Source organism: Aythya fuligula, chromosome 14 (genome assembly GCF_009819795.1).
Source record: "Aythya fuligula isolate bAytFul2 chromosome 14, bAytFul2.pri, whole genome shotgun sequence".
Lineage (NCBI taxonomy): Eukaryota > Metazoa > Chordata > Aves > Anseriformes > Anatidae > Aythya > Aythya fuligula.
The window spans coordinates 14,723,740-14,750,800 of NC_045572.1; the positions used below are offsets into that span (position 1 = coordinate 14,723,740).

General features: G+C 42.7%; 1 protein-coding gene across 1 annotated transcript in view; it reads left to right on the forward strand.

Moving 5' to 3' along the window:
• ADAMTS2 (ADAM metallopeptidase with thrombospondin type 1 motif 2) overlaps positions 1-27,061 on the forward strand; it is a 177,223-nt gene that overhangs the window by 111,929 nt on the left and 38,233 nt on the right. Inside the window, exons 4-6 of the mRNA XM_032196684.1 lie at positions 5,210-5,412; positions 15,964-16,047; positions 26,489-26,645. Of these exons, the coding sequence (XP_032052575.1) occupies positions 5,210-5,412; positions 15,964-16,047; positions 26,489-26,645 (444 nt within the window). The remainder of the gene's footprint in view (positions 1-5,209; positions 5,413-15,963; positions 16,048-26,488; positions 26,646-27,061) is intronic.

Below are 27,061 nucleotides of genomic sequence, written 5' to 3' on the forward strand. Positions count from 1 at the left end.
CACATCAGCAAGTTAGAAATGCTCAGCCTCGTGAGGCTGCAGAAGAGGAGCTCAGCATTCGGCTCAGGTGTCTGCCTGCTCCCACCGTGACAGATGAAGTGGCCGCAAAAGCAAACAAGCTGCATATGAAATGGTGGTTGGCCGGTCTGAATGCTGCACACTCATGTTTGAGATGAAATTCCAGTGGGCTGCTCTGCTGACAAGCCACAGCTGATATCTGTGAACAAGTCACGCAGTTTAGTCTCCCAGCTGCCTGTCCTGGTCTCTCTGCTGGGCTTTTCATAAAGTTGCCTTTCCCCTACCAGAAGGTAAAAAAAAAAAAGGAGGAAATGCTTTATTAGGACAATATCGCTGCTGTGAGACTGGGGAACCCTACAGCTGATACTATTTTTAAAGTGCAATAGCTTCATAAGGGACTTGTAAGAACTGTAGGTGCAGCTGTATTTCCCTGAGCCTTTTTGAAAGCGGTCATGAAAAAAAACAAAACAAGATCACAAGCCAGCAACTGTACTTTTGGTGGATGTCCTAAAGGGAGTGACAGAAAACACAGGGAGAGGCGGTTTTCATGGCAGGCAGCGTTCATGCTTCAGTAACTCCCAGCATCTGTTAGAGTTTTGACTGCTGCGATGGGTAAGGCAGAATCTCCGAAGATGTCACATAATTCGGTTTCTGTAAAGCACATGATATCAAAGATTAATGAGTGAGGCGAAATTTCCTGGAAAATAAAGTGTTGTCAGAAATCCTGAACAGTCACAGATGGAAAATTCTTGCATGGGACAAGCAGGGTAGCTTGGGGGTGTCCAGTTTTAAGGCTGCGATGCTGTGGCCGGCAGATGCAGGACCTGAAGTCCTGCAAAGGCAAACCCGATGTTTGTGTGAATTTTCCTTGTCTTAGAGATGGGGATTAGACCAGAAAGCTGTGTGATTCTGTGTGCTCAGACCTCAAATTCAGGGAATCTGGGCTCTAGGGTAGAGCCCAAATACCAGGAAGTAAAACATCAGATGGAAAACTGGAACAGTTTAGATAAAAGATGGGGATATTGCACATTGCTGAGGGAAAGGGAGCTCTGCAGAGGGATCTTGTACGATGTGCAAAGCTGCGTGCAGTTTGCACCTGCACAGTATAAAGACCTTTCCTCTTTAGGTTCCAGTGTGCTTTTCATATATTAACAAATCATTGGGACTGGCACAGCTGGAGACACTGTCTGAGTCAGCAAACGAGTAGCACTTCACTGCTTAGGATAAGTTTGCAACTACAAATACTAGGATAAGTTAGGATGCCTGCATTAACTGCAAGCAGAAGTGAAGGATACCCAAAAATCTCAGGCTGCAGAATTGAGCTGGGTCGTGCACATGCTTTTCCCTCGGCAGGCTCTGCCTCCCAGCTCTCAGCTGCCTGCTGCATCCTCCAGCATCGCAGGGAAGTCTGTGTCAGAGGCAGGAACACAGCCCAGGTTGCCTGGCTCCCATTTTTATGCTTAAGCCAGACGCCCAGGTTTTCCTTCTATCAACAACTTGGCCACTTATACTGAGCTGGAAGAAGGTCCGCAGCATTAGGAGAAAGTCACTGAATGATCAGTTATTTTTTTAGCTGGCTTTAAAAAAGACTTTTTGAGGGATTTGTGGGTGAACTGTTACAGCGGTGCTGTCCTGTGATTTATTCTGGATGATTAGCAAAAGAGAAAAATACAACCCTGTCTCTCAGTGTTTAATTTTCAGAAATGTGTTTTTTTTTCCTAGTGGGAACACAGAGGAGGTTTCAACAGAGGCTATTGTTAGCCCCTGAGAATGCCAAGTGTCTGCTCTGGGGAGATGGAGAGCAAAGTTGGCACCAATAATTAGTGGCTGATGCACTGATTTGGCAAAAGTTGCTGAAAATGGACATATGATGGAGAGGTCTTGGGGTGATTTAGTAAAATGCAGTGCAGTTTGAGATGACTTGTAGCATTATTGTGCAAAATGTAGGGGTGGTCAGAAGCAAGGTAATGTGGAAAATATGAAGGAGGAGTTTAGTGTCTTATTTATTTCATTGAGTTCTTATCTTTTCTGGCATATTATTAAGAGTACAACAATACAACAACAAAATTAACAGTATAAATAAAAAAAGTTGAGATGCCAAAACCTGGCAAACTTCTAATTTACTATAAATGCAACTTTGTTTTTCTCCCACCGCAGGAAAATAGAGGTTTTAATTAGATTTGGGTGCAGCTGTCAGTTGAGTAAACTTCTTGTGGCTGTAACGTAGCGTGGGCCAGCAAATCCAACCCTTTGCCATCCAGGAGGTTGGGCGGCAGAGCAGAGCCCAGGCAAGCTGCGTGATGTCGGGCTGTGTGTGGAGCAGCCCCCGCTGTCCCGGGAGAGCTGCCCGGGGAAGGACAGCCAGCGGGAAGTCGGGATGTGAATCAAACCCCTCGCAGCTGCTGTCGTAAATATCCAGAGCTCTGCTGCTGGTCTGAGGCAGACTCCAGCCGGCTGGGAAGCACGGCAGGGCCGTGCCTCTGAAGTACCAGTGCCTGCCGGCCGAGCTGTCTTGGAGGGGCAGCGATAAGTGTGAGTGTGGTGAGTTTTTATGCTCTGAGCAGAATGTAAAGTGGTTGGTTGGCACCCACTGGCAGCGAGATGAATCCCAGGGAGCCTCCTGATCACTGTTTCCAGGAGCCAGCAGGACTGTCAGGGTGCCAGTGGGACAGTGGTGAAAGGAGCAGAGGGAGAGCAGGCAGTTTCACTGCAGGTTGGTAAGTGCAGGATGCTAGGATCGCGTTTTGCCTCCAGCTGATTTACTCACAGCAGGAATAAAGAAACCACACTAGGAGTTAGCTTGACTTTGACACATCAGGGAAAGAAATGAAAGCACAAAAGTTTTAGATACCTTGACAGCCACCCATCCACCAAAACAAAGGCATGGCAGCTGAGGCTGGCAGGCCCCCAGCCATCAGAGCTGCCCATCTGCAGCCTCTACCAGCCCCGTCTGCAGCCGCACCGCAGGGCTCAGGCTCTCCCCCGCCTGCTGGTTTGCAATATCACGTCTGATAGCTTTGGCCTTGCTGCTTATTGCTGTGTTTTTTTTTGTGTGAGAGGCAGAGAGAGGACACGACCTGCAGCCCCTGCCAGCCCGCTCTTACTTTTCTAGAGGGCTTATAAGAGTTATTGTCAAATTTTACAGTAACTGTGATTTGCCTTGTGGATCATGAATGTATGATTGCCCCGTGATCCCATAGCGAATCTCCTGAGCCCACTGTGATAGCTAAGTAATTACTTCTGGGAGCTAGCAAGAATTAAAACTGAGGCTTTCCCAGTGGAGTAAACCATGAGATAGGGCTGGTGCTGGCTGCTGGCTGGCTTAGAGCCCTGCCAAAGGGCTCTCTTCATCGCTGCCAGGCCAGATGCGTTCCCCTCCATGGCAAAGCTGGGCTCTGTGAGAAGAGCAAATTTTCATGCTGAATCACGGATTCTGACGGCCTAATCTTAAAATCTTGCAGCCCCAGGAGCAGAAGCTGCCGGGAGCTTTGGGGCTGGCAGAACATGGTGGTTGTGCTTGCTAGCTGTGTCAGGCACTGACCTCCCAGGAGAAGGACATGGGGGCCCTGTGGGGACATAGGGGCACCACATGGGGCCTTCTCTGTCTGTCTGCTGAGTGAGGAAGGAGCAGTGAGCGCAGCACAATTGCCTGAGGCTGTGGATTTCATGCCAGGCCTGTCCTTTCTACACAGGCACAGGTGCCCTTCAGGGGCTGTGCCTAGAGGTCTCTTGCAGGGGGCACAGAGATGAGCATTTCTGCAGCTCAGGCCTTGCACAGCAGACACAGGCTGAAGCCCAGGAGGAGGCACAGCAACGGACATGGGCGGTGTGGCTGAGGGGGGAGCCTGCCTGTGCCTCCCCTCCTGGTGCCTGAAGGCCGCACGGTGCCGCACGTTGGCACCGCAGCATCACTCAGGGCCTGCTGAGGCAGCAACCTGAGGCCGCGGCCTTAAGGCAAGAGCCCAGATACTCTTGTAATGAGCCCCGTGGCCTGGTGACTCATTCCTCTCTACCCAAGCAGCCAGTTTTGATGTGAAAACTTCAATAAACGAAGATGGAGAATCCACTTTCTTTTGTAACATTTCCAAGAGTTGTTTCTTATTTCTCCTTTGAAGGTGATGGCTTTAGCTTCCTCCCTTTGCTTCCTATTATGTTGCTCTGAAGTGAGCGCTGGAAGCCTTTAATCAATCCACAGCGCTCTCGCTGCCTTTCTGAGCAAGTCTTTCTTCTGACATCCTCTGAAATGAAGAGATTCTTGTGGGGGCTCCCAGGGCTCTTGTAATGCAAATGAAAATAATAATATTAACACTCATCATTGTTATTTTATGGGGTGAGATGTCAAGATTCCGTATTTTCACATTCATTTTTAGTGCCTAGGTGCCACATCAGGTGTACCCGTCCTGTCAAAGTACAAGCTTTTCATATCGCAGGCACTATTAAAACCATTAGCAGTAACGTTGGCCGCTGTTGTGCCTGATGGATTGGTCTTTGACATGCAGTAATGCAAAGTGACATGACAAACAGGGAATGAAGAATGAAAAGCTGTTAAACAATTCCTGAATGTAGCTTGAAATGAATTCATTTTGTATCTAAAGTGTGTTCCTGATTTGTAACAATAAAGAGGATTTATGTCAGTGCTGTCGAATTACATCTGTGTACCTAGGAAAGAAGCTAATGTGATGAGGGGTGTGGGGTTGGTTTGTTACTACCTGCCTGAATATTAAAAAGTTATGTTGGCAACTTACCTTGAAATATGATTGTGGGCAGTAAAATCAGATTTAAAGTGTGTTATCTGCCTTTAATTGTGGTTCTGAAATCATGGATATCCTTGGTAGCATGGGACCCCTGAATGGTGTATTTCTGTTACTTTGAAGTACTTTGAAGCAATAATTATTTTACCACAAACAGCTCCATCAGTCTCATCAAGACATTGGTGTCTGTCCTTTTGGCTTTATATTTCTTTCACAATATTACTTTGCAGAAAGTATTTCTTTTACTTTGCAAAGTAACTTTTGAGGTCAGATTTCTCTCTCTTGTTTAGGTCATTTTTAATTGTCATTAAGTGCGACTAACGCTGTTGCGTAACATATGGAACATAACTAAGGCTGCTGCTTCAAAATCATACTGGCTTAGCTGAGACCTGAGCCTGAACCGTGGCTGGTTGCTAACTTGTTTGTCTGTCTGATTTCAGCGGCTAACCTCACTAGTTTGGATCGTCTCGACAGCGCATTGAGCCTCATTGAAGACCGGGTGCATAGATCAAGGCAGCGCTATCGAAGGCATGCGACGGATGATGATTACAACATTGAAGTCCTTCTGGGGGTTGACGACTCGGTTGTTCAGTTCCATGGGAAAGAACACGTTCAGAAGTACCTGCTGACCCTGATGAACATTGTGAGTACAGCCCTGCTAACTGCGCTGCGGGAAGACAGCGAGGGGAGGGGGGATGTAGGTTGGCTGAGCCATTTGATTAAGACATCATAGATTTTTCTCATGGCAGGAGATAAAATAATTCTAGGAGCAAAATCCAGGCCGCTTCTAGAAAAGCCAAAATGGGAGAAGGAAAAGAAGAAAAAGGGGCCAAGGAAGAAGCTGGCAGTGGGACTATTAAAACGTTCAAAGTCCTGCTTATGTATTTTGATGGATGGTGGCATAGGGTCAGGGCCTCAGGTCCCTGGAAGTCCTTGCGTTTTAGATGTGTATTCCCTTATCCTAAGCTCCCTGCTGAAAAACATGGTTTGGAGAACTGTCTTCAAATATGGTTGTATTAGAAGCTTCGATTGGCTTATACATTTTTAAAACTGCTCAGTTAAATTCTTTGATTCCTCAAGAATCACTTCAGGTCCCAGGCCACCTACCTACTCCTTGTTCACACTGCAGTAAAATGTTATGCAGTCTTGCACTGAACTTTCTTAAATTGATTTAGTATTTAGTCTATGGCGGACACCTTTGGATTTCCTTCATTAAATATTTAATCTTGAGAACCACTGTCAGTGGTACTATATAATGCAGTAGTGATAAAAGCAGATAGTAGAGAATATTTGAAGGAACCATCTTCTCTTTGTAAATATCAGAGCAATAGGCTCACCCATAATAAGCAGCCCTCTAGTACCCCAGTCAGTAAGCAAGGCCTCTGTTTTGTGGGATAAGAATCAAGTTTTGAAAAATCATCTCTTTTATAGATCAAAATCAAAATGTGTTTATTCCTTTGGCCAAAAAATGGGAGTAAGTGGTAGCCCCCTTCATAGGCAACTCATTCTGGGATGACTTTATTCCTTCTCATGCTCACCTGGAACAGAAGTCTGTTTTCGATAATATACGCTTCTGTAAAAACTTTAAGTTCAGCAAATTTGTGTTCTTTGTGAAATGTTGTTGAATAAAAATTGTAGGTCTGCTCTGTTTTTGACAGGTAGACTAGGATTGCTGAAATGTACGTTAGGAGGATGGGGTGTCTGTAGGTGACTTCCTGGCATTGCAAACCGCAGAGGCAGATATATGGACAAAAATCTGTGCTGTTAGGTACATTTGCCTGGGATGTATTTCTTCTAAGATACATAGTTTAATTGTGAGGCTTATTTTTTGATTTCTTTACTGCATTCTTTTAACAATGTGTGGAATGTCAGTGTTTTTCATTTTAAATGAGAGGTGGAATACAGTTTAGGAAAATCCCTTGTGTGATATAAATTCAATTGACTGCCTTTTTATAACAGTGTTGTAAATAGTTAAAAATCTGCACTAACATTAGAGTTATAGGGTACTTGGTGTATACTCTGATGGCTGTAAATACATACATTCTAAACAGAAATGACATAGTGAATTTCATTTATTTGTGTGGTTTGTTTCCTCTGAGGCTTAAGACAGTCTACAGTGAAACAGATGGTTTTATATATCTCTAAATTAACAAGCCAAAGGGGCCAAACCAGGAATGTGGCAAAGAGGCTGAAATAGATTAACCAGGACTCTTTACTTATCATGTCACTTAAAACTATTTTTAAGAATTAAAATATACGGTAATGGTAAAGAAGCCATAAAAGTTCCAGCTCTGGAATATACTTGATCCTAACTTTAGCAAACCATCCAACACACAAATTGTAAGAAATAACAACTCTGAAGCATGCTGTCTCTGCAAGTGGTTTAGAAAGTGCAGCCTGTGTAACCGTATCCGCAGGGCTGTAACAGCTCTTGGCACAGGCAGCAGTTGTTCTGTTGGGAGATGTGAGGTAGAAACGTGTCCTTTGGGGGCTGAGGATGAGGATGTGCTCCTTCCCTTCGTGTCCACGATGCGAGCAGCCTCTAGAAGAGGCGCTGGGAAGTCTTTGGCAGTCAGCAGAGTTGTCCTGATCTTTCCTTCATCAAAACTCAGCCAGTTTCTAGAGCCTATACTTTAAAAGAGTGAGGTAGCGGTGACCAGTCCTCTGTTTCCAGCTCTCTAAACTTTGTTCCAGTATGAAGAGGTAAGAGGGCTTTGTCACTGCAGGTACTACCTGTTACTGCGTGTATAAGGTAGGTTTCTGGTGAGGTACATAGATCCAAGGATAGCTGAAAGAGAAGAGATGGTTGCAAAAAATTCCATCTGTCTTTTAAATTCTGGTGAAAGATCCTACCATAGTCATCAGATTGTGTTTTCCCTGATGGTTTTGTGGGTGTAATCAATTCGCTTTGTACAGTAACAAGGCATTAAGCATAAAATCAATTAGTTTCGTACGGCAACAAGGTATTAAGCATAAAATCAAAGTGTACGTAGCAAATAAATAAACTAAATAGTGGAAGTATTTACTGGAGATAAGAGGGCAATTGAAAGGGTTGAATTTCTGTGGTTCCCAAAATAAAATAAATTCCAGGTGAACGCTCCCTCGTGCCCAGAGTCCCAGAGGCGTGATCGCTTTCCCAGAAGAAGCTCCCAGCAGGGCTGCCCTCCCCACTTCGCTTGATTTCACTGTGCGTGATGGTGTGAGCAGTTGTCCTTAATTAACTTTTCCCAGGGATCTTGGGTGGAACCCCACCACCGACCCAATCAAAACAATATATTTTTTTCAAGGCCAGCGCAACGACTTACTCAGTAAATCTGTTTTGTGCTGCTTAAGTGATGTGTTACAGTCCACACCTAAAAGCCATAAAGTGAGAAAAAACAGGGGCTGGGTGTCCTGGCTATCTTGAATAACTGTGCTAATATTTATCCCAACGTTTGGAAGTGAAGTCAGTCCCTAACGAATGGTGAGAGACGCCAGAGGATTTTGGACACTGGGCTGCAGCCACGTATCGCCTGTCTGTCCGCCAGCCATGTCACCGCAGTGAGCTAGGCCTCCTGCCACCTCGGTTTTATCCTCCAGTCATTTCCTCATACAAAAACTTTGCTCGCTCTTGACATCCCCTCTTCTCTGCTCAGCACCATCAGGGCAGTCAGTCCAGCTCTGGAAAAAAAAAAAAGTCTTTGTTTTGTACTTCAGAGACCCTCGGCTGCCTCTTGCTTGCACCATTTTCTTTTGTGCATCATGCTGGGTTTCTTCCTGGGAAGGATATTAGCTTGCACAGTGTTCTGTGTTTCCAAGTGCGAGCCCACACATTGCACAAATTAACTTTGTATTTATAGCATGCAGGAGCGTTGCAACAGAGGAGAGATACTTGGGAGGTATCTCGCAGCCCTGTCGTTTACTCAAGAACATGGAAGGTAATTTAATTTCTGCAAGAAAGCGGCTAAAGAAGTCAGGGATTTTATCTGCTCCTACAAGTGTATGGGAAATATTAAAAAGCACTTGGCTAGAAGCGGCACTGGAGAATTATCTTGTTCATCGGAAACAAAGGGATTTCACTGCAGGAGGCTTTGGGAGGAGGAGCAGGGTGCTGAATGGGCACGGCTGAGCTGAAGCGGGTGTTGATGGTAGCGAGCCCGGGGCTGAAATCCTCAGATTGTTTCTTAACCCTCTTAGAAACAGTTTGCAGCATTAAGCAGGCCTTCTGTGGCCTGCTGTGGAAGAGCAGCAGAGCTGGGGCTGGCCACTACGTTACCCGACTGGGCTGTGGCATTGGGTAGGGTGAATATTTCCATGGGGTAGGGTGAATGTTTTCATGGGGTAGGGTGAATCTTTCAGGCTCCTTGCCCCTGTGTTCAGGGTCTCATCCAGGGTGAAGACTTCAGGTCTTCAGCTTTCATGCCCCTTTTCATTTTGTGTTTTTTAATTTGGTAGTTTTCCCAGTAAGACCCCTGCCTTAGCCTTTTCTTGCTTATTTTGTCATTCTTCCTGGATTCCCATAGCAGTATTTGTGAGCCTCATTTCAAGTTGCTCATTTGCTAATGCTGGCAATTGTATATATATTCAGGGAGAATTTGTCTAAAAGCTGTGTGCGTTCTTTGATTTTTGGATTATTTTGGAGGGCAAAATAAAAGAATCCTTAAGTTTGTGCTTTCCATTCCTTTACTGTAAAAGCTATGGTGGTGCCACATTTAGTGTCCAGCCTGTGTTACATCCGTGTAATGGGTATGGTCAGAATGTTTGCAATGTTAAAATTTGGCTTCTCAAAGCAGACAGGGACCTACCTGTCATTATTTCACTGGGAGATAGACCCTAAATAGGATTTATGCCTCACTTGGGGCTGGATTTATCTGAATATTTAGACATTTACCTGCCTTTGAAATCAGTGAGAGTCAGTTTTAAAAATTAGCCCATAGGATTATGTCTCTCCCAGACTTCAAGTGAAACTTCAGCTCCAGAACAAATAGATTTAACAAATTTTCATTTGAATAACTGAAATCGATGGGAGTTATGCAGCTGGGAGCTTTGGAAAGTCCCAGGAGTCTTTCACCTGCATCTTTCAGCACTACACATATCTTTGAAATTGTGGCCCTGAGGCACTCTTGAATATGTTATCCATCCTCTTTAATAGGATGTACATGATACTACTATTATATATGAGATTTTTGCTTTCGTGCCTTTGGCTGATGAGGGATGAAGATTTCCAGGTACAGAACAGCAAGTCCCTAATGAGAGGAAAGGGCAGAAATGCCACTGGTTTCTAACTGGCAGTTGGATGAAAACCTGAAAGCATGTCTAATTCAAGCTGTTAAAAAGAAAGTGATGATTGAATACTTTGAAATAATGGTGCACCCTGTATTCAGAATCATGCTTTTTAAACTAAAAAGCGTTTTTCTAGACAGGAAGGGTATCTCAGTAATATAGATTGGACTGGATTTTTAAAAGTAAATAATTTATAAGCTCCAATACTCATTATTTCAAATCAGTTTATTTCAACGTATAGACTTCAGATCTGGACTAACTCCAAGAAATTGCTCAAATAACAAATGCAAGTCCAGATCTATTCATCTGAGGGACTGTAGCTGTCAAAAGTAGAATTACAGCTCGTTTGAAAATTTAACATGTATGAGAGCTAGCTCTGCTTTTAGGCTGTTCGTTACGAACCAGTAGCTGTGACTTCTGAGGAGGAAAGTTTCTGATGAGACCTCAGAAGATTATTTTTGTTCGTTATCTTGATTGCCTCACTACAGTAGAAGTTGCACATGTGACTGGGCATTCGGGAGGTCCTGTAGGAAATATTCTCTCTGAACCCATACAAGTTTTATTTATTTCCACCTCAAGTTTATTCCCAGTGCCAATTAGGTGAGCATTTCTCATGATTAACAGGACTGTGCCTTGCTGTCCTGGTGTACCTAGCCCAGACTATCACACAGGTTTCGGTACCACCCTTTCGGCAGAGGGTAATTACTGTTAGAAGATAGATTTTCCTTTTCTCCAAATACCGACATGAACTTTAGCCATAAAGGTTGCAGTCAGGAACTTCTGTGATGTGACAGTGTGGTTTGTGTGATGGAGTATGGATAATTAGGATCAGCTTTTGAATTTTGGATACTTTCCTTAACCAAACCACTTAAACTTAAAGAGTTTACCACATTTTTTGCATTGACTCCGTGTCTTGTGTTAAAATGAGTTAATCTGCTTAATTATTTTATGATACTTCAGTAGATTTTATTAAAGTGTCCTTGGGATAGTAATTCAAACAAATACTACTTTTTTTGGTGCAAATGTAATTTACGGTGTTTGGAGAAACTTCCCAGAGCAGTGGTTTGTGGGCAAAAAATGAGGAGTTCCAAGAGGCCGAGGGAGGAACTGAGAAAAATAAATTAGTCGTGAAGTCAGGAAACAAAGTCTATGACCTTTCTAAAACCCATGTAACAGTCAAAGATGAGATAGAGACCTGTAACACGACGCTACCAAGTGTCTTGCCAACACATCTGCTCAGGGGAATGTTTTTCATTTTGATCAGAAGCAGCTAGCTTGGACTTGGTAACATCTACTGTCTGTCACCCCCGTGAAGGTAAATCAGCCCTCGGACATGGATTCACATTCAAAATGCCAGATTCTTATCTCTGTTTCATAATGCACATTGCCAAGCACTGCTAAAGCTGCCCGTTGCCTATGGTTTTGAGCGGAATAGTAGTTTTCCAAATCTGAGATCACAGTTTGACCTTTAAGTTTCATGTGTGTTGTGTGCTTTCATTATTCTTTTTTCCTTGTGATGCTCAACGAGGATTTGCAGAAGAAAAAAAGAAAAAGAGTTCCTCTCTGAGGAAATGAGGAAATGCCTTGTGGGGACTAAAAAGGGAGACTGGGAGCCCTGGATTTGCCTGATGACTTTTTGTGGGACCGTAGTTTATCCACCAAAGGAATTGATGTAATGTTATTCCTGTGGGATTAAGACGAAGCTTTGGGAATGTTAGAAATGTCAGTTTGGGATCTTCAAAAGCATAACAGAGGTGATGAAAATAGAAGAGGATAGTGGTGTTTGAAGTGGGAACGCAGAAAAATAAAGTGAGAGGGGGAACGCTTTTGGGAGGGGTCAGATTACAAAATTTTGCGCTCAGTATCCACCATGACATTTCTGGTTCCTCGTCCGTAATTTGAAACAGCCATTCCTTACAGAAATAGACAATCCCTGGATGCCCACCAGGCACCGAGGCTTTGCTGCAGATAATTAAGATCCGATGAATGAACTGCAGCTCGGGCTGGGCTCAAACAATGGCTTGCCAGGAGCACTGCTGTCCCACGGGGCAGGCGCTGATGCTCTCCGGCTCCTCCGCTATCGCACGTGGTCCCCGCAATGCCCGAGGGCAAGTAGCCACAGGTGATGTCCTCAGCAGTGGTTGTGCAAGGATGTTTGGGTGGCCAAAGGGCCATCTAACTGGGCTGGATGGATCAGCAATTTGCAGTGGCTGAAAAGCCAGATGCATAAAGTGCAGCTCGTGTCGTGCTCTCCCCAGATGGTCAGACACGGCCTCTGATGGCCGCTGTAGCTGGGTCAGATCCATTTGAGGCTGAGGATCACCAGCAGTTGTAGCTATCAGCACATATCCTCAGTTACAACTGCTGGCAACCCTGCTGGCATACTGCTAGAGCTGGAGGCTCTTTATTGCTATTTGCATTACAACAATTTTCAACATTCCCCGACAGGATCAGACCCCGTTTTGCTGACTAATAAAAGCTTTGCAGTGCTTCTTTAACAAAGCATGGTGCATCTCATGAATGCTTATCTTCACTTTAGTTGTTTGGGGTTATTTTGATGTATTCTGCTTGCTTACTCTCTTGGCTTCAAACTTGCTTAGGGCAGAAGAATGATAAAATAAGCAGAGAGGGACACAAGAAGAAAAAATAAATCAAGTCCTTGTTTTCCTAAGTAGAACCAATCTGTGCCAGCCTGGTTTCTAAACAGAAATAGAAATGCATGTTTTGCTTTGACTGAAATATCCCACAAAAATAAACCACGATACTTAGTTGCCCCCAAATAGTTTGTGAACTACAATAGTTTTATGAAAAGTCTCTGCGGTATTTCGCCGTGCTTGGAATTCCTTGAGATTTACCCAGCCTTCTTCATCACCCTGTATAAATGCTGAATCACTGTGGAGATCTAACAAGATTTAATGCAAAATCTTCACTGCCTTCGGTTCAGGAGCTGGCATTTTGAGATGGTCTCTGTGCACTCTTTTTTCCTATGCAGCAAAACAACTTCAACCTGTGGTCCTTGGTGATCTAAGAGCAGATCGATTCTGATTCTTCTTTTGTTGCTAGAAATCAGGATGTGCTACAGAAGTACATGGTATGGAGTGCTGCAAAAGTACTATGTAATCATTTTCACACCTGAGTGTGTTTATTATACGGCCATCTGAACATACACGCCTGTAGTTTGATTATCCGTGCTCGGAAACAAACACTTCAGCATCTAAAGCAGCAGTTGTGTTGGATAGGAGCCTGGAGCTTTCCGATTCCATGGGGTGGTCGGTCATTTTAGGCCCTGTGCAGCAGGCTGCGTTAGCTAAACTCTGCTTTCCTGTTAAATGGGCAGGTGGAAATGCGGGGAGCCTGAGCTAGGGTTGGTGGAGGCCCTTCCAGTGTGTGTGCTTTTCATGAATGTTTGCGAGCACAACATTGGGTCACTCAGATCTCATTCCTTTAATAACTTCCTGAAACAAATAGGTGCAATTTAGGTCATGCTGAAAAAAAAAAAAAAAAAAAGCAAAGCATCTGTTTCAGCATATTATCTATGTGCAGAGAGACGCTGCTGGGAAAGCCACAGTTCAGCTTAGAGAAAGGAGCAGAGGGTTCAATTCAGCCGCTGTGTGAAGAGGGCTTGGACGCATCCTTTTTAATGAAACCAAGACCCAGAGTTTTGAATTGACCCACTGTCTCGCAGAAAACCCAGGATCCCAAGAGAACCAAGCAGCTTTTTACAGTGCTTGTGCTTTTCTGTTCATTCACAGTTTGTTTGTTAGATGTCATTTGCATGAACAGTCAAACAGTGTTTCGATTCTGTTCCGTCAACGTTTTCGTGCCAAGTTTCCTTTTGGCACGCAACAGCGATACGGTTGTTCTGTTACTCAACTATTGTTAAAAGAGGCTTAGGTTAAATTCGGGAAGTTAATGAGAGAATGGTGTGCAGCAACTTGGATTATGCATTATGAACTAATTAAATACTTATTTACATGCCGTTCCTACTGTCTTCTATAGAGGAGTTTTTGTGCAGGACTCATTTCACGTATAGATAATTTACAGCGTATTTAAGCCTCGCAGCACTGATGTGTGTGCTCTGTTCCCAGTCCACAAAGAGCGAGGCAAATTAATATCCCTCCCTCCCTGGACAACAGGCAAGGGGCTTTTTCCCAGTCTTGTAAAGCAAAACACGTGTTCACATCTTACCTCTGTATAATCTGTATTCAGCAATGGTCCTCAAAAAATCTTTTAGATACAGAAACATAAAGTGAGTCCTGTAAAATCTTATTTACACATGCAAATACACGATCTAATTTCCAGAGCTGTTGTTTACAAAGCAGATCAGCTGCTGCATACCACAATGAAAATAGCAGTCCTGAAGCCGCTCATAACCCTGGGCTCTTCTTCCACCCATCTTCCAGCCAAGGATCTGCTCATCCACCCGTAAGGAGCCCGGGTGCTCAGACATCCCGCAGCCATTCCCCGGGTGCCCGGGCAGATGTCCTGCAGGGTCTGAGTCTGCTCCAGGAGCCACCAGCCAGCCGTGCTGCCTCGTAACCAGCCGTGCGGGATGCTCAGGACTTGAAAACCCAGACTCCTACCAGACATAAGATTAGGCTCTTGTATCCAAAAATACTGATAGAATGAATTAAAATTCTTTTTAAAATGTCAGTGAAGATTGCTGAGTGAAACCTACACTGATGTACTTAGTTTTAATTATTTTTACAGAGATAAAAGATGGGTCGTTAGAGCTAGGGCTGGTTGAGGAAACAGAACGTTTTTTATTACTATGTTTCTAATAAAAAGTATTCTGAATGTTACTTATTAGCTTGTAGTGAGGAATCTGTTTTGTAGGAATAAATGAAATTTGTGTCCGGCCAGTAAAGCGGTCCAGTTTGGTGCAGTCATTACCAAGGGAAAGATGTTTGTGGAAAGACACTTGCCCTGCAGGGAATTTCATCTGCCTCTTCGAATTTGTGAAGCTAAACTCCTGCCATTTGGCTGAGCACCTTGGTGCAAATGAGCAGTCTGGTCTCATGCATCCATTCATCACCGAATATCTAAATCAGCCTTTTTAGCAGTTAATATTTGCCTAGCTTGCTTGTAGCGCTGTTTCCTAAGTCATCTTTATACATCCACATTTCATTCTCCACTGTAAATATTTACCATTCTCTTTTCAGTGTTTGTAGGCTGATTTGCTTGTGTGCATGTTCAGTTATGTAGCTCTAGCATAAAACAGGAGACAGTTTTTTGTTTTTTTTTATTTGCTGGCATTTTTTAGCTTTGGTTCTGCTTGCAAAGTTTAACATTGATTAGCTGTGACAACCAACAAAGCCAGCCCATGTGGCCGACCATGCTTTTGGGAGGAGGAAGATCCCCTTGTCAGAATGGAATTTGATGAGTCCCAGATGGAAGAGTTACGGGGGGCAGCTGAGCAGATCCAGCAGATCGCTCTCAGGAGAGAGGCAGCCCCAGGGCCTGGCCCTCTGCTCACTCGCCTCTTTCCCATGTGTGGTGTCACCCAGCAGAGAACTCCTCTAGATTTCTGTGCCCTGGGCTCAGGTGCATCCATGTGGGATGGGGCAGGGAGAAGGAAGGAGCTGGGACTCTTCGTTCAGCACCAGGAGCTGGTAGACACAGGTACAGAGGTACACCAGGCTTTGCAGATGTGGAAATCTGCTTAGGTTGGCACTTAAATAGCTGTTAGTATGAAGTCTCTGATAATGTTGTGCTGATTTTAAATAATTTCCTGAATTATGGCCTGTTCAGAAGCTGCAGTGGAGTCTAGAAAAAAAAAATCCCTCTCACATCAGTGGAATTTGCCATTTTTATACGTGATCACAGGTGATCTTTGTCTCAATGACAGCACATAAAAGGTTCTGTTCTGTCATTGCTTTCAGAGCTACTTGCTGCCAGCACCATGGTTGAAGCTCTGACTGCTTTCTTGCAGGTTAACGAAATTTACCACGACGAATCCCTGGGTGCTCACATTAACGTTGTCCTGGTGAGGATAATCCTACTGAGCTACGGCAAGGTAAGTAAGGGTTGTGTTAGATGGAGGAGATCAAGGTCTCTGAACTTCATTCTTTTATGAGTGGTGTAGTTACTCAGGACGTGTATCAGATTTGTATTTTAGTTTATACATTGCCTTTACAGTCTATGAATATAAAGAACATTTATGTTTATACCTATTTGTCTATCATTTGAACTTCACACTGGGAAAATGATTATGATTTCTTCTGTGTTTTCCCTGTGTCATTTTAAGTTGCTGCTTAGCTTGGCAAGTCTGTCTTCTCAGACTTGTTTGGAATAAACCATGAAACCTAGTGAGCATTCTCCTTCCTAAGAAAAATGCGAAGTTTTGTGGTAGAACAGTACATAACTAACAGCGAACACATGCAAGATCAGTTCTGCAGGATGCTGAGGGCTATGACCTCATTCCAAGAACTCATTTCAACTTGTGCTTAACATTAGTGGGACTACACATGCTTAAAGTTAAGTGCAAGCTCAGTGGGATAGGGGCCAGAAGGCAAGAGCTTTGCAGATCAAATCTGTAATTAAGAGCTCCAAGTGTTCTCTTGTCTCTTCTAAGGGAGGAGTTACTCCATGGGCAAAATTTGCATAAAGAGGAAAGAAATGCTACATGGTTTTCAAAAATATTAAACTGCTCTGTTCGTATAGCCTATTTTGGCTAAATCAACATCAAATTCCACAGAAACTGGACAATGGAGTTTCAAGTATGTCAATAAACGTTTTATTTAAGGACAGGCAGTTTTAGTGCTCTTTAGTAGAGCAGCATGTCCAGCTGCTCAAAGGAGAGCTTTATAATCTAATGTCCCTTTCTGTGACTGGGGTTGCTGGTATTTATTGCATGCTCGTGCAATAAACTTGAGGTCTGGAAGACTCCTTGTACGTTCATGCAAGTTGCTGAAATGTTGTTTGGGAAGAGCCAACTCAGTGTCAGTGATGAGGCTCCTCTGACAGTCACCAGTTTGTCGTACTCATCACCAGCTAAATTTTTTTCTCCATGGTGTGAATGCAGGAGCTCCAAGTTCCAGCCTGGGCTGGGCACCTGCTGTTGGGATAAGTTGTTCTGTCTGAGCTTCCTCATCTGAGAACTAAACACAACAATCCGTCTCTGCTCTTCCTGCAGAGATACAATGATGTGGCTAAGTCTTTTGGCTAAGCTCAATCAGCTGCATGTCCAAAACTAAAAGGTAGAAGAGGTCACATTTTCTGTTTTGTCATCAAAAGTTTATGGTCTGCCTAGTGACATTAAATAATGAAATAAATTAAATAGTCTTGTGATTGCTGTAATGAAAGCAATTTGAGGGATTGCAGATTGACTAATAATTCTCAAAAATATCTCATGTTGCAATAGTGGAAGGACTACACGGGCTAGTCATTCCTTTGCTGTCCTTATTTCATAAATGTTTCATAATTGTTGTGCATGTCCATCTTTAGCTCAGCAAATCTGCACTGTGAACTCACTGAGTGTGAACTCAGACAAGTTCTGCTACTTTTTCTGATGGAACACAATAGGTACAGTAGACCTCATTTCACCTTGAGAAACTTGCAGAGTAAAGCATTGTCAACTGGTAATTTGAAAGTTGTCAATCTCACATTAATCTTCTTCAGAGAGGAGAGCAGGGTGGAGCACAGACAACTTCTTGGAGGGTCTTTGGCCACATTACTAACTAGCAGTTGCAGGTTGCTCTGTCTAATCTGCTTGTGAATGGTTTACTTATGGATTCTAGATCCATAATCCACAGCAGACAATGTTTTAGTTCCAGAGTTATCCTGCGGGACACAGTATCAAGTATTCTAGTGTCAGAAGCTAGCACTAAATAACCACGAAGAGAATTTCTCTTGTATTTCCTTATCTGATTCGTATTTACTCTAAAGGCAATTTATGGCTTTCTGAAAAAGTAAAATGAATGTAATAGGTATCATTTCAGAGCTCGTTTGCCTGATGGGCCTGCATGTCCAAGCTGTATAAGAATAAAGCTTTTTTTATGTTCATATTTCAAAGTTCTCGTTAGAGGACTAGTAACCAAGAGTAGAATACAAGGACGTTTCTCTGTGGAGGTCTGAGATTATTTAGCAGTGGAAAGGCAGAGGGAAAAGATGTATAGTTCTTATCTTCTGAGCCTTTTCTGAAGAATTAGAATAAAACCTTCAATATTTTATTGTCCTGCTAAAACACACCAGCACTATCATTTTTCAGGATCGTATATTCTATGTACATAGTAAAAGGAATGGTGAATGTACAAGTTAAGGCAATGCATGCATAAAGCAGCCTCCTTGGCTTCACAATATGGAAATATTATCCCAGTCCTGTTAGACTTAGCATTTATTTTCAAAGCTTGTCGCTGGTATCTTCAGATTCACTTGCTTTATTGTAGGTAATTTATATATATTATCAAGGGTGCCATTTAAATAATCATAATAATTACATTATGGTTCTGTAACTGATGAAGTATGTACCCTCACCGTCAGGTTTCTGACAGCACTCTGAGCTATTGCCAATTCTCAGCCCCTAAGCAGCCTTTTACTATATTGTGTGTGCTTTTTTTTTTTTTTTTTTAAGAGGATTATATTATTTTATACAATATGTCATCTTTTGATAAGAATAATATGGACAATACTTGAGTTGCATAGCAACCAGCTTTTCAGTGATTCTTGCTTGAAGGTACTCCATTCCTTGAAACATACTTTTTAGTATCTTCAAGCAAACAGCCGTACATTCAAAAATTCACTAATTTCATTAATTGTATTAATTGCCTTGAGAGGTTGAAAAAATGTTCATCACCAGGATGTTCCCTAGTGGTGACGTTGAAGTTACTCCATGGGCAGGTTCACAAGATCTGACGCTGTTTTACTGAAGTCATGCTTGGTGCAAGTTATCACCTCTGGATTTAGGCTGAGGCTGTGGCAGGTTGAGACCATTAGCACAGAGCAACATCCAAAAGCTTTGGGGCAGGCTTCACATCCTGTCCCATCCTTTGCACGATGCAAAGCCTGCCCCATATCCATGAAATATTTGGGAGTTACTGTGCATTTTTCTATGTTTTCTTTACATTGACTTATTGATGTGATGCAATGCTGCAAATAAGTAAAATGCAGTTCATTTTTCTTCAAATGGGAAAAGAAGAGCTTGCTTGTTTCTGCCTTCTTGACTTCAGGAGTTCCAAATTTTGGAAAATGCAGAATCATTTGAAAAGGCTATTATTCAGTGATTAAGCAAATTATTCCATTTAGATGTATTTTTATTTTAAGAGCTCTGTAATCCAGCAAACTCTAGAACACTCAGGGAAATAGGCAAAGCAGCCACTATCACCAAGTGCAGAGGAGGTGGCAAGAGATGAGCTGAAAATGGATTTCAAAACCCTGACTGGATATCATAAAATTTGTTTGGAAACATTTAAACCCTAAGCACTGCATAAAATCCTCTCATCGCCTCTTTGAGGTGGATGAATAAAGATTATTATTCCCATTTTACAGCTAAAAAAACAAAGACACTAAGTGTTATTTTCCAAGGCCACACGGAAGGTCACTGGCAGGCTGGGGATAAGACCTCATAAATTCCTGGCTCCGGCCCCACGCTCTGTCCATCGACAATGGTGACTCTGTGTGCAGATGAAGTGCCTTTACACAGCAGCAGAGGAAAGCACACATTAGCTGTGATGGGTGTAATTAGGACAGTTATTAGTGAAAAAAAAGTCATGAAGACTTTCAGAGGAACTGCATGGATTTCACTAAATGAGCCACCTGAGGATTTATGAGAGATATTTCTTGGGAAATGTGAGCGTGGCCATGCAGGACACCTCTGAGCTGTCCTCTGGAGCAACATGCACAGCTCCAGGCACTCATGTTCAGACATGGGGTGGGATAGGCTGTGGGATGCTGTGTCTGCTCTGTGCTCAGCTGGGATGGAAACCAGTTAGCTATAGACCAGTGTTGGCCCCAGAACAAATGGTTGGCCTCTGGCCGTGTATCAACTTGGTCAAACTGAAAGAGGAACTGGACCACCAGGGCAGAGAACCTTTCAAAAAGGTGAGGGGAGAGAAAGAAAAAGAAACAAGTTTTAGTATGGCAATTTGGAAAAAGGTAAAATGAGATGGTTGTCTGCAATCTCACAGGACAGGTCTGTTCAACTGAGAAGGGTTTCAGTTATTCACACAGCTCCCACTGCCCTCATTTGAGACAAGGTTTTACCTTTGATCTTTTTACAATGTGGTGTTCTCCGTCTCTGCCATCTGACCTTTTCATGTCTAAGCTTGATGCAAGTGGGCAAGATGTTCTTGGCTCAGCCAGTCTGGAAAGCAGCAGTTCAATCTGAGTCAGGTTTTTCTCTCTGTTTCCCAGAAGGTGGCACAGGTGACACAGCTGAGATGGAAGGACAAACCAGGTCTCTCCCTTAAATCAGGTGTTTGACCTCCCCATTTTTCGTTTGATCAAGGCTGGAGGGAAAGGCTTAGTGTTCCCCTCATCTCTACTTCTCCTGGGAAGAGGTGAGGGCTCAGTCTGAGGGCACTTGTGCCTGGCAAGGCAAGGGGGTTGCTAGCTGGAGTCACAAAATAGCTGAGCCTGGAAGGGCTCAGGGCTTAGTTAGTCCAACCCCACTGCTCAAAGCATGTGGCTCATGACATTGTCCAGTTAGGTTTTGAATATCACCAAAACCAGACTCTAGAACCTCTGCCAATGTTTGGCCACTCTTACAGTAATTTTTTTTTTTTTCTTGCATTTATATGGAATTTGTTGTATTTAAATTTGTGCCTCTTGTCTTTTTTTCTGGATACAACCAAGAAGAGCCTCGCTAAGTCTTCTTTATTCCCCTCCCATCAGCTATTTATATACATTGATGAGGTCCCCCTGAGCCTTCTCTTTTCTATCCTGTGCTTGTGTTAGCTCACTAATGAGAAATGTTGAGTATCGTAGTTTTCCATGGACATTAGAAAGTGCAGAAGATCCTTAGAAAGAGCCTTCAAAACTGATGCCCATTTCCTGGTTGAGAATGGTAACTCATTTGTGTGTGTTTTCTTGATTATGAGCACTAACTGATTTTGCACAGGCTTAGCTGCAAGGCCAGAACCTACACATTATTTACCATTAAGGCTGCTGTTCATATTTTTGTGCTGTTATTGTGTGGCTAGATTAATATGGGGATAAAGATGAGAGAAGATACTGCCCTTCTTATTTTTATCTGTGTGAACTGATGAATTGCCTTACTTAGATACTATACTCACCATTTGTAATTTCCCAGTGTGTTTTGTTGGGACCTTGAAGAATGTAGAGCTGGCTGATAGCATAAACAGTACTTTGTATTCCTGATCTGCTTACATTTATAAGGAATTAGAGACTGAAAAATGTTTACAAACTGCTGCCATAAGAAAGCTTTACAGATCCTTTGAATGCAAAATGACAGTTTGCTGAATGAGCTATATTTGTTAGTTTGGTTACCATGGACACTAGATAATTCTTTTTATTTATTTTTTTGCTTGTCTTGTTCAGTGTTAGAGAAGAATATAAAAGATCTAATCCAATATACAGTGAACAACAGAAGTGCCATGTTTCACAGAGATGTTACACGTTCAAGAAGGGAAAGTCATATGTTAAATTGTCTCCCAAGAATGCTCCAACTTTTGCTACCATAGTTTGGAGTCTAGCACGTTCAGCATATTTCTGCTCCTTCTGGAGCTACTGAAGAGCAGCAGAGCCTTCTCTGTTGGCACTCTTGGAGCACCACCTAATGGATGAGTTAGGGAAGGTGCTTTTCCAGCAAGCTCCTGACCTACCTAAAGTCCTTGTGTTAGTATTATCAAGTACCTGCTCATCACCACCATTGCTAAGTTGTACCCAGTTATGTCAGATGGCAGATGAATCAAGCACTTGGTTAATGAAAGCTGCCACTGTATGCGTAATACCAGTGTATCTTTTACTGGCAAATTGAACGTTCTTGAAAAGTTTGAGTAGAATATAGACTAAATTTGCAGTTTTCTCCAATGAAAATCTTATATTAGAAATTCTTAAAGAAAAATTATTTGACGTATTTTGTAGTTTCCAAACTATTTCCAAAAGTATTTGAAGGACCTCCCAGTACAGATTCATAAATGATGTGGTTTTCGATCTCTCTATAACGGAGAACTGAACATCATGCTGATAACTCCCTGAAAAGCAAGACAGGTATCAAAGAAGGCTCAAAGGCATCTGAATCTGTGTAGCAATGACTTCAGAATCATCTCTTATTGCCCTGCTTTGCCTCTTTGTACTCATGGTGGTTGCAACTCAGTCCTCTTCCATTTTTGTTTATTTTTTTCTGCTTCTTCACTCTAAAAAGGAAGGGGAGTAGAAGAGATGCGAAGGCAGAATCAGAAAAGAAGGAAAATGAAGGGCATGAGTAGATGTTGGGTTTGTGAGAGGATCTCAGGTGAAGGATCTCAGCTGGATCTCTGGGCCACACTGTCCTTGTAGGCCTCTGGGGTGCTTCCCCATGTGGGGGCCGTTCCCCCAGCCGAGGCCTTTCCACTTCTCGGCAAACATTTCCATCTGTTTCCATCAGCAGCTCTCTGAAATGCCCGCGGATTTTTTTTGCTTTTCTTGCTGTGAGAAGGAAAATTTCTCTTTCCACTGGCAGTTTTCCTGCTGATCAGCTGAGTAATGCTCTCCACAGGCCTGCTGTCCTGTTTGGAAAGCCGGCCTTCCCAGCCAGCTGCAGGCCTTGCGTGTTCCTGGCAGCGGGGGCCCATTGCTGGCCAACACTAACACCTACACCTCTTCTCCACAGCCAGCCTGCTAGCCCCCAGCCTTTCGCTGTGTGACAGAGAGGGATTTTTGCTTTACTTTCAGTCCTTATTACTGCACACAGTTCATCTCTTTTCCTCTTTATCCCTTCACTGTGTCCGTTTCATAAGGGGCTGAGGTTTTCTGAGTCTGATGAAAGCTCCCCATTGACTTCCAAGAGAAAATGTTATCAAGTGTTATCTGATACCTCTACAAGAGTAAATTCTTGGACAACATCCTTCCAAAATGTATTATATCTGCCCTGTCTAGTAACAAGCTGTGCCTGGTCCCATGATTTCCTAAGCACCTTTCTTGCAGGACAGCAGCATTTATCTTTTAAGGCAGGGCAGCTGAAAAAGTGAATGAAAATTCAGTATGAAGGCATATCTGGCTCAGGAAATCTCTGATCCAAAGACCACTGGAGCACTGCAGGTTATGTGAGGAAAATATCACAGTATACATAGGTCCCATAAGTATTGACCTTAGGCATCCTGGTGCCTGCTGTCAGGAGAGGACACCGACTTACATGGATTTTTGGCTGAGCTGGTGCAGTTACGTAGCACAGTGGGGATGAATCAGATCCCAGATTGGTGGTTCCCTGGCCATGCAATATTCACTGCTCCGGGATCACACCGATTCCAAATGAAACATGACTCAGGACAGAGCTGGGAGGTTCAACGGCAAATGGTGACGCTCTGCCTAGCCACTGCCATCAGTTTCTAGTGTTGGATAAAGGGATAATGAACCCTTGTGTTAGTTGAGACTTCCAGAGCATGGGAAGATCCCAGCAATGTGCCAAGGTCACTATTAATACTGCTGGAGCCATTCTGATTTAGAACTCCTTGACAAATTGCAGAGCATGAGAATTTAGGTGAAAATTTGCTAGGAACCAAGTGTGTTTCTCTTTTCAGGCTACCACATTACAGTGAGGAAAGACGGATGTTATTAGTACTCAGTGGGCTCAAGTACCTTTTGTACAGCAGGTAGGATGTGAGGAAGCCCTCCTCACTGTTGTAGGACCTAGGCTTCCTTTCCATATCTGTAGCACATGGGCACCTAAATGAATTGATTTCCTAATGGATGCCTCATTTCCTAGCTTACGGTGAGCAAGGCTCAATTTTATTTATGCAACATTTCTGATTTAAAAATTGTGTCATTGCCAAAGAAGTTGGGCATCAACTGAAACAAGTTTTAAAGAATTGCATATTTTGTTTCCCCTCTTAAGCCATTTTTTTTTTCACTTTCCCCAGTGTGTTGGTTGGAAAAGAAAAACTCAATGCTCCACATTAGCCAGTTGGTTCTCCTTTTGTTCACTTGAAGACAAACTCTAAAATTGCAATTATGATAAATAGGCATTGAGATGCTCTTGGCCTGAACCAGTGGTTTTGCATTCCAGAGTGGACTTCAGGATACAAAGAAAACAGTTGTCGACTCATTCCAAATGCCAACACCGTGCCCAGCCTGTGGGAGCTGCTGCATGCACTGCAGCAGACTGGTCTCTGGCAGGCTCAGCCTTCATTAGAAGAGTGTTGCAAGCTGCTGTGTTAGTTCATGCTAGTCTTCTGCTTTTGTACTGGGGTCCATCAGCAAAGGTTGCTGCTTAGAGGCTAGGGTGGAGATGACTCATGACCAAGGAAAACTATAAACTGGTGGTTATTTGGAAATGACTGCCTTTTTCATATTCCATGCTTGTTTGCTATCATGCAGAGATTTATTTGTAAATACTGAGATACCCTTAAACAAAGCACATGTTGATAATTTGTATTTTTTGTTTGCATTCTGATCAGTCATAAAATGGAATTGCTTTCATTTGGTAGAAGGTGTAGAAGGAGGTCATTATGAGACAAAGATTTACCATTCACAAAGTAAATGATTTTTGTGTTATGCACATGACTTAAAAATTTTCAACTTCATAATACAAATGTTCTTTGCTTTTTGAATCTCACGGTGAGATTTCTCACCAGGCTTCTTGGTGGGACTGGTTTCTCTTCTGAAGCTTTGGAGAAGAGATCAAGGTGGAGATGATGTAGATAGCTACTTTTTTTTTTTTTTTTTAAACTAATGATGGATTTTACTAAAGACCTAAACAGTGGTCACACGTTGTTTAGCTGAATAGAATATATGCTTGAAGAGCCAGGATTTTACTTTGTATTAGTCACTCAAAGTTTGCTCCTGTCGGTTCTTATAAATATATGAAGATGCAATAAAGGCACCACAACTGTCCCACCATTTTAGCATGGTTATTAGTTCTATTTCTAAGGGAATTATGGCTGGAAGCAGCATGATCCAGCATGGGATTATATTACCACTTTTTCATTCCAAAGTGGTATCAGAATCCAAACTGTGCCTCTATTTCGTTTATTAATTTGTTTTTCTGAACATTTGCAGAATTATAATATCCCATTTTTGCCAAAATCAGACCTCAGTTTGGCAGGCTTTTCTTTTATCAGTTCCAGTTGTTCTTCCACAACCCTTTGAGGATTTTCTTTTTCGTGTAGTCAATACTCTGTGTACTCCATCATGCACTCAATTAGAGGAGATGTCAAATACATCTGTATTTAAACACGAACTATATTACTTCTCTCTTATTTTTGGCCCAGGCTAGGTTTTGCTCTGAATTAAGTATCTGGGAATTATAAATGCTTACAGTACAGTATAGCATCTAAATTGTAGTGGTTTGTGTTATGATCACAGTGTTGTCATGGTGATATAATTTTTGTAAATGAAAAGTCAGGGTTCACATATGTAGTTCTTAAAAATCCTGGAAGGCTTGGGGTGGGTCAATTAGTCATACATTTTATAGCATCCTGCATACAATAAGCTTTTAAAAGTCTTAACAAAGCACAATATTAAGTAGAGTTAGCTGGGAATTCTTAAGAAAGTACTATTGAACAATAACAACAACAACAAAAAACAAATATACTAGCTGAATTTTAAAAAATACCTTTCTCTTTTTCATTCAAGAGAATTGTCCTTTGCACCCACCTAATGCATGTTAGCTGATTCAAGTCAGCAAAGTCATGCCAGCACTGATGTAACACGCAGCTTGTACGTAGAAGAAAGGTGTACCAGATGGGGAAGATGGGCTACGTCCTGAATGATCTTCAAATACAGAAAGAGTTAAAGAAAACTCATGTTAAAAGGCAGTCTTTGGGCAAGTCGATTTCTCAAAGTAATGCTTCAAGTACTGCTGAAAAAACATCCTGGCTGCATGGCAAAAGTGGCTGATAAACCAGGGCCAGGAGTTTGACAGGCATTGCCTTCCCCAGGCTTGGTCAGTCCCTGCTGGCCAAGAGCTGGTGCACTTCCCGCAGGGTATGTGCTTGGTTGGAAACTTATATCCAGACTGGAGGTGATGGTGCAAGCTGGTGCCAAGGTGGCATAGAAATAATAATGCACAGTACAAAATACAATATTGATTTTGTCATTAAAATACTTTTTTTTTTCTTTCCCTCTTGTTATATCTTAAAGCTTATGGATATGTCACAGAAATCGTTTTCAATCTAGCTGTGAACTTTAGCTATTTTCTTTCTTACTCTCTTGATCCAATTTGATTGTGAAGCATAATTGTTTATTAAGAACAGATATTTAATGGAAATGGAATATTTGGTCAAATGCTGGAACAAGTTGGAAAAAAAATCACCCAAGCTTAATAAATAACTATTGCTGTCTTTTCTCCTTGGCTTGTCCAGTCCATGAGCCTGATAGAGATTGGGAACCCTTCTCAAAGCCTGGAGAATGTGTGTCGCTGGGCCTACTTACAGCAGAAACCGGACACTGGGCATGCAGAATATCACGACCACGCTATCTTTCTCACCAGGCAGGATTTTGGTCCATCTGGCATGCAAGGTAAGATCTGCATCAGGTTTTGTGTTGTAAATGGCAAGACTTCTGAACAGCATTTGTTTTTATCACTTTACAAAGTTTTATCGTGTACCTTTTGCTTAGTTTGGGCCAATGCTTTCTTTCCCCAACTGCTCTACATAGGCTCATTTTCAACTGTAACTGTTTCACTTATTCTGTCCTTTCTAGCTGATGAGATTATTTATTGGATCATTTCTTTACTCTCAGTGAAGCCAAACAAATGGGATCCCTATGTAAATATCTGAAAATGCCCAAAGATTAAAGAATAGTTTGTGTTTAAAAAGTTGTTGCAGCACGGACTGCCAAGAAATGCTGTTACCAAGAGGCCTGGAACAGCAGGGCCCAGTATTGTCCACTATTTCCTTTCTTCCTGCCTCTTCTGGGATCAGGTTTGTTCACTG